The sequence below is a fragment of the Sminthopsis crassicaudata genome, chromosome 3, assembly GCF_048593235.1.
Source record: "Sminthopsis crassicaudata isolate SCR6 chromosome 3, ASM4859323v1, whole genome shotgun sequence".
Taxonomy (NCBI): domain Eukaryota; kingdom Metazoa; phylum Chordata; class Mammalia; order Dasyuromorphia; family Dasyuridae; genus Sminthopsis; species Sminthopsis crassicaudata.
The window spans coordinates 16,406,069-16,413,547 of NC_133619.1; the positions used below are offsets into that span (position 1 = coordinate 16,406,069).

The 7,479-nt window shown below is 54.6% G+C and overlaps 1 protein-coding gene across 1 annotated transcript in view; it reads right to left on the reverse strand.

The window, feature by feature from the left end:
- Positions 1-6,778, reverse strand: part of RARRES1 (retinoic acid receptor responder 1) — a 28,170-nt gene extending 21,392 nt beyond the window's left edge. The window contains exon 1 of the mRNA XM_074298082.1: positions 6,459-6,778. Coding sequence (XP_074154183.1) covers positions 6,459-6,686 — 228 coding nt within the window. The 5' untranslated portion in view covers positions 6,687-6,778. The remainder of the gene's footprint in view (positions 1-6,458) is intronic.
- Positions 6,779-7,479: the final 701 nt, after the last annotated feature.

Here is a 7,479-nt window from a genome sequence, read left to right on the forward strand (position 1 = left end):
TGATGGCTCAATCACAGGGAGGATGGGGATGGGGGAGGGAGGTGGAGGAGCTCCGCAGCTTGTGCTTTGGGCTTCACAGTTATCTGGATTGATTTGGATTGATATAAAGTTCGAGGAAGCAGCAATAGTCAGGACTGAAGAACATTCGGTAAGCCCGGGACTGGAGTCCTTTGCTTCGGGGACGCTCTGTGTGCCTATGTGCGCACTAGCTTTTCTGGTCGGCCAGGAAGCATCTTTTGTTGCTGTCCAGTCACTTTCAGTCTGATCCAACTCTTTGTGTCACAACTTAAGGTTTTCTTGTCAAAAATCCTGTGATGATTTGTAATTTCCTTCTCTGACTCATTTTACAGGTGAGCAAACTGAGGCAACCAGGGTCACACAGTAAGTGTCTGAGACCGGATTTGGATTCAAGATAAGTTCTCTTTATTTCAGGCCTAGCATTTTAACCATTTTACCACCTTGCTGCCCAATAAGCATTTAGTAAGCACCTACTGTGGCCCAGGCACTGTGCTAATAAGTGCTGGGCAAACAAAGAAAGGTTCTGTATATGAATGCCTATTTCTTTCTTTTCCTTCCTCCCTTCCTTCCCTCTCTCTCTTTTCCTCTTTCTTTTTAAAACACAATGTTGAGAGAGAAAAATCATGGCAGAGAGGAAAAATAAACAGAAAAAGAAGTGAACACAGCATGTGTTGATTTACATTCAATCTCCATAGTTCTTTTTCTGAATGCAAATGGCATTTTCTACCCAAAGTTTATTGGAAAAATCCATGGGAGAAATGAAAAAAAAAAACCCCAACAGAACAACAAAGTAAACCTCGCACGCATTGATTTGCATTCAGTCTCCTTAGCTCTTTTTCTGGATGCAGATGGCATTTGCCGCCCAAAGTCTATTGGGACTGCCTTGGAATGAACGCCCGTTTCTTTGCATACATACATAAGTGGATATATATATATTTACACCCACACATAAATATAGATACCCACATGCACAACACACACATGCACTAATACACACATGGTCCAACACACAAACACAACATACACACATGTGCGCATCACACACTGCACATAAACACACAAGTACACACATACGTACACACACACACACACACACACACACACACACACACACACACACACACAGTTTTTTGGTCTGTTCCCTCCATATTAGCCAGAGTTCGCCCGCTCCCGGACCAGTCTGGATTGAAGAAGGGAGCGCAGGGCCCATGGCGGACTTGGATCTGGGTTCAGACTTGGCCCCCCACCGGGGGACCTCAGCATCTCTCTGGGGCTTGCTCACAACATCCTGTTTGTTTGCCTTTTGCCCCACTAGAGGGCCCGCTGGGCGTTTTCCCAGAAACAATTCTTCAAGCAGATTACTTAAGGCCCAAGGACTGGATTTGGGAGAGCCTTCACCTGCTCCTCCTCCCCTTACAGATGAGGAAACTGAGGCCAGAGGGGAGGGGGACTGGTCCTGGGTCACGCAGCTAGCCAGCATCTGCACCTCGGCCTTTCCCGCTCCTAAAGTCCAAGGCCCCGTCCCGTGCCAGAGCAGTCCATCGTCCCCGAGGAGGAGAAACCAGCCAGATGCTTGGTCATGGGTTCCACTCTATCTGGTTTTTAAAGCATCTCATCTGATTCTCACCGTGAGCCTCTGAGGGGACAAGAACTTCCATTGTACAGTTGGAAAAAGAAGGAAAAGAGCCCAAATTTGAGCCCATAAGCTGGTGATGGCGCATGCTCCCAAATCCTCTCCTCCAACTTCCCTCTCTTTCTGGGGGCACCACCACGCTGCCAGACCCTCCCGGGCTCAAGCCAATGTTGCCCCAAAGAGCTGATCTGTTGTCAACTCTTTGTTTCTACCTGCACAACCCTGGCACGATGGGACCCAGGTCTGGCCCTCATTCACACCTGGCCCATCGGAATTGCCTTCTCCCAAGTTTCTGTCTCCCTTTCTCCCCCCCAGCCCATCCTCCACTCAGATCCTCAAGTGGTTTTCCTGAGGCAACAGGCTGACCTGGTTATTCCCCAGTCCCCAACACTAGCAAGAGCAAATAAACTTCAAAGTCACATCTAGGATCAAATCTTCTTATCTGAAATGCTCCCTCCGCCAGCCCCTTCCCACCTTTGCTGGCTTCTCACACCCTCCTCCCTCCCTGCACTCTCCGATCTGGCTCCTCACCCGTGTCACCCCATCTTTTGCTTTGGGGCCTTTCCAATCGATGTGTCCCTTGCCCAGAATGAGCTTTCCCCTCACTAGTGCCATCAATGTCCCTGCCTTCCTTCAAGACTCAACTCAATTTCCCCTTCTCCAACAAGCCTTTTCCTTTCAGCCTCCACCTACCCTGTCTATATTTGTGGGGGTCTCATCCTTTGCATGCTGTCCATCCTCCTGTGAGCTCCTTAAGACAGAATTTGCTTTGTATCCCTAGCAGTTGGCCCAGAGCCTGGCACGTAGTGAGCCTGGCACAAGTGACTGTGGGCCGACTTTTGTGCCTATTAGAAAGGGTCAATCAGTAGTGATCACCTTTACTCTGAGGAGTCCCCCGGCTTTCCTATGAACCCCGAAGGAAAGCAAACTCCAGTTCCAATTCATTAGTGCCAACAAAACCATAGGAGCAAGCTTCCTTAAGCAGTCAAGCGTCCAGCACAGTTCTTGGCACATACTAGGTGCTCGATACATGGTTATTAAGTGAATGAATGAATGGTAAAGGCAGGAAAAAGGAAACAGGAATGATAAAATGGGAGGGTCTGGCAAGAAAATATTGAAATTGCTTTCCTTTTTTCACTGAATCCCTGAGCAAATTCTGTCCCAGAGATTTCTACCACACTGCCTTACTGGACAAACAGCAACTTAGTTCTCTGTGAGGAGAGGAAATATTTTATTTCCTTCAGTGGTTTTTTTTTTTTTTGGGGGGGGGGGAACTTTGAGCTCCTTTGTGGAAATCAGGATGTAATCTTATTTATTTTTCCAAATTTTTTTTTTGGGGGGGGGTGAGGCAATTGGGGTTAAGTGACTTGCCCAGGGTCACACAGCTAGGAAGTGTTAAGTATCTGAGGACAAATTTGAACTCAGGTCCTCCTGACTTCAAGGCTGGCGCGAATTTTTTAAGGTTTAAGTAACCATTGTATTTTGGAGGGGGTGGGGAACTAGAGAAGTGATTCTATCCACTGTGCTCTATCCACTGCACCACAGAGCTGCCCCTCTTTCTTTATTTTTACAGGGAGAATTAGCCCGGCACATCATGTAGAAAGCCATGCTCATTGTTAGGGAATCCCTGGTCCTGCCTGGAACCCAAACCCAAATTGACCCTGGACCCACCAACCAATCCCTTATTGCCCCAGGCAACACTCAGATGGAAGTGATAGATGGGATGGATCTGCCTCCATGGAGTTATTGTTAAAGGAGCAAAGCCATCAGGAAGGGGACGTCTTAATTAGTAAGTGAAACAGGGCTGTGCAAAGTTATCGGCCTCAGTCTCTCCTCCAGAGTCACTGGTGTCCAGGGGCAAAACATGGCTCAGGATGACTGATGATTGCCTCGGATATGGTGGGAGGCCTTGGCCTTTTTAAGCCAAGCTTTTTCCCAGGTCCCAGTTTGTCTGAAGCCACAAACATACAGAGTTTTCACAAAGGCCTTTCTTATATTGATGAAATCAGCCTGGGGATCCCGAGAGCTGTTCAGAGGAATAGCAGAATGACCTTCATCAAAGTCCCTGGACATGCAATACCAAGTTTTCTCCACTTATCCCCTCATCTCCCCAGAACATGGAAATAACTGACCCCAAATTCTCAAAGATGGGCCCAGGGAACACTGGCTCTGTTGGGGCCTACCCCGCTGGCAGGGTTCGGAGGATGGGTCGGTAATGAGAGGACCAAGCTGGCTAAATTTGGAAAAGTTGATCACTTGGCCAAGAGCTCATGGCCACATCAGCTGGAGAAATGAGCTACTGAGTCACGGAGGGGTTGAGAACCGAGCATATAATCTGATGAAATCATGTCTCTTACGATTTACTGAAGTCATATGATAATAGAATAACATGTTATATATAACAGGACATTGATGAGGAAACTGAGGCAAGCAGAAGTCAAGTGATCACTTAACCCATCTTCATGAAACGAGTGTCAGAGGCTGGATTTGAACACAGGAAAATGCTCTGCACACACTGCGCCACCTAAAGGCTAGGGTAGGTCTACAGGACATTAAGGTTATTCAGCTGTAAACCACTAAAAAATTCTAGATCCTATAAGGGACAGAAAGGTATGTTTGCTATATTTTAAGGTAAATTGGTGCCCGTCACTACAATTTCCAAAAGTCATGATGGATCTTTATATCCTTCCCCTTGGTGATTATTATCATTTTTTGTGGACTCAATCTAGGCTTCCATTGGCATGGAGAAGTCCCAGCGAGGACATTCTAGCTCTCAAGGCAGACAAGCCAGGAGGAGTTTCTTGGGGATGGAGAGGTAAGTGATTTGGCCCGAGTCTCCGCAGTCTGGGTCTCTCCCAAGCCAGCTCAGTATCAGTCTCACTATGCTGCCTCCCACGTCCTTACCTGTCGCTTTAGAATAGTGTCAGCGCCTGGCACATAGGGTGCGGGACATGAAAGTGCACTAATCCTCAGAGGTATAAACAGAGCAAGGTGTGCGAGCAAATGTCGAGATCCCCATGTTGTAGATGAGGAAACAAAGGCTTGTAATCACACAGTTGGAGTGGGCCCGTGCAGGTGGACATCCTGTTTGGAGTCTGCTTTCTCCCCCAATACCCGTACAGCCCCACCTGGAGCCCAGTCAGGGCTAATGAAACAATCCACTCACAAGCACTTATTAGACGCCCATTCTGTGCCAGAGACTGGGGCTAGAAGAAAAAAAAGGCAACAGTATCTGTTCTGAAAGTCCCCTTTAACAAGCCCGTTACTGCAAGATAAAGACGAGATAGAAGTCTGTCAGGATTACAGAGAGGAGCCTGCCCTCGCCATCTGTAGTGCTGCTCCCCCAGGTGCCGGCGAGAGCCCCCTCGTTTCCTGCCTCACAGGATGTCGGGTAGGAGAGACAGAAAAGGCAGAGACTCCAGCTTCCTTTCAGAGGTCTAAAATCCCAGGACTTGGGCAGGAAGAACTCTTGGGAAAGTCAAAATTCATAGTGAAACGGGCTCCTTTACAGATCAGAAAACTGTGGCTCCGGGTTGCTCAGTCCCCCCTAGGGCTTCCTGACTCCAAGACTTATATTCTAAACCAAGCCGCTTTTCGGCGGTCCCCATTACAATCCAGCCCCATCAGTTCGCAGTTAAACCGTGGGGAAGGAGACAGTAGGTGCTTAATAAATGCTGACTGGTTTCCTTCTTTCAGCCCGCGTCTCTCATCCCTCCCCCACTCAGCGCGTATGTTTTGACGTTAACCCAGTACTAGCTGATTAGTTGGCTGCTGGGTGCGGTTGCCGGGCAGATCCGGTGCTTCTCCCTGCCGGCCGGTACCGAAGTTTCCCGGTCCGGAGCATCCTTCCCGAACTTCCCCCCCCCCCCTCCAGCTTTTAAAAGTCGAGCCGATAGGGCCTTCGCCTGCGGGCACGGGGGCCAGACTCGGGGCGGGGGTCCCCCAAGCCTCGGGCTTTACGGAGTGGGGGGGGGCGCTTTGGAAGGCTGACGCCGCCTACTCTTAGAATCAGGGACGGCGAGCTTTACGACGACGGGCCGGAGACAGAAGGTGGACCCGAGCTTTTAGAACGTCGTTTAGAACGCTGACAGCCCTAGGAGGCTGAGCCCGGAACTTTAGGATGACGTCCCGGGGCGGAGATGGGCTCTCCTACGGGGAGGTTTAGAAAGTTTAGACGCGGAGGGCCGGAGGAGGCAGCCGGGGCCTGGAGGCTGGGACAAGAAACTAGCGGCCTCGGACCGGCCTTCCGCGGGTCTGGGCGTCGAGGCGGGAGGGATCTGACGCGGGGCGCAGGGATGTTAGACGCGGACAGCGGGGCCGGGCGCGGGGCGCAGGGATGTTAGACGCGGACAGCGGGGCCCGGCGCGGGGCGCAGGGATGTTAGACGCGGACAGCGGGGCCCGGCGCGGGGCGCAGGGATGTTAGACGCGGACAGCGGGGCCCGGCGCGGGGCGCAGGGATGTTAGACGCGGACAGCGGGGCCGGGCGCGGGGCGCAGGGATGTTAGACGCGGACAGCGGGGCCCGGCGCGGGGCGCAGGGATGTTAGACGCGGACAGCGGGGCCCGGCGCGGGGCGCAGGGATGTTAGACGCGGACAGCGGGGCCGGGCGCGGGGCGCAGGGATGTTAGACGCGGACAGCGGGGCCCGGCGCGGGGCGCAGGGATTTGGGGAGGGAGAGGGGGATGTCAGACGCGGGGCAGAGATCTCAGACGCGGGGTGCGCTGCGAGGTCCCCGGGAGTCGGAAGCCCCCCGCAGCCCGCGGTCGCCCTCCCGCCCGCCCCCGGCCCGGGCCCGGCTCGCTCACCATCGAGGAGCCGTCGAGCACTTCCTTCAGGAGCCGGGCGGTGCTGGGCGAGGCGGCGCGGTAGTTGAAGAAGTGCAGGGCGGCGCGGGCGGCCTGCTGCAGCTGCGGGCTGGAGGGCTCCAGCGGCCACCACACCTCCCAGGAGGCCCGCGCCACGGCGGGCAGCAGCGCCACGAGCAGCACGGCCGTCGGGCCGAGCCGGGCCGGCGGCCGCGGGAGGCCGAGCATGGGGGCGGGAGGCGCGCGGGGGCCGACGGGCGGAGGCGGCTGCAGCCCGGGCGGCGGGGAACCGGGAGCCAGGCTCTGAGCGGAGCGCCGTCCGGCGCGGGCACAAATAGGGCTCGCGGCCCCTCCCCTCCGCCCCCGGGCTGGGACGGCCCCCGGCCGAAGGCTCGGGACTCCCGCCAATCCTCGGCCTTCTCCCGCTTTTCCCGGGCTCCGGCCCCCGGGCCCCCCCCCTCTCGGCGCGCTCCCCCCTCCTTTTTCTCCCTCCCTTCTGTCCTCCCTCAGGGAAGTCCCCGCGGAGCTCCCGACCCGCTCCGCCCCCCGCCTCTGGCTCCAGCTCCCTTGGCTCGGCTCAGTGCGGGGAAGGATCGGCGCCTCCCGGGCGCGGGGGCTGGAGGCTCTGCCCCGGCGGCTTCTAGCGGGAGCGACCTCGGGCCGGCAGTGCGGGTCTTACCCAGGAGCCGGGCCTTACCCAGGAGCCGGGCCTGGCCCGGGGCCCCGACACTGCTGCCTTCACCGGAGACCACGCGCTGACGGCCCTCGTTGGGCAAAGCCTCGGAGAGCTGGGAAGGTTCAGCGCCGGGGAGAAGACTCGTTTTTACTCCCAATGGAGATTAAGTGCCTGCCCAGGGCCCCACAGCCGTTGTCAGAGGTGGAGTTTGAACTCAGGTTCTCTTGACTCCAGGCCCGGTTCTCTATCCTCTGGGCCACCTAGCTGACTCTAGGCATTTTTTTCCCCTGAGGCAATCAGGGTTAAGTGACTTGCCCAGGGTCACACAGCCAGGAATATTAAGTG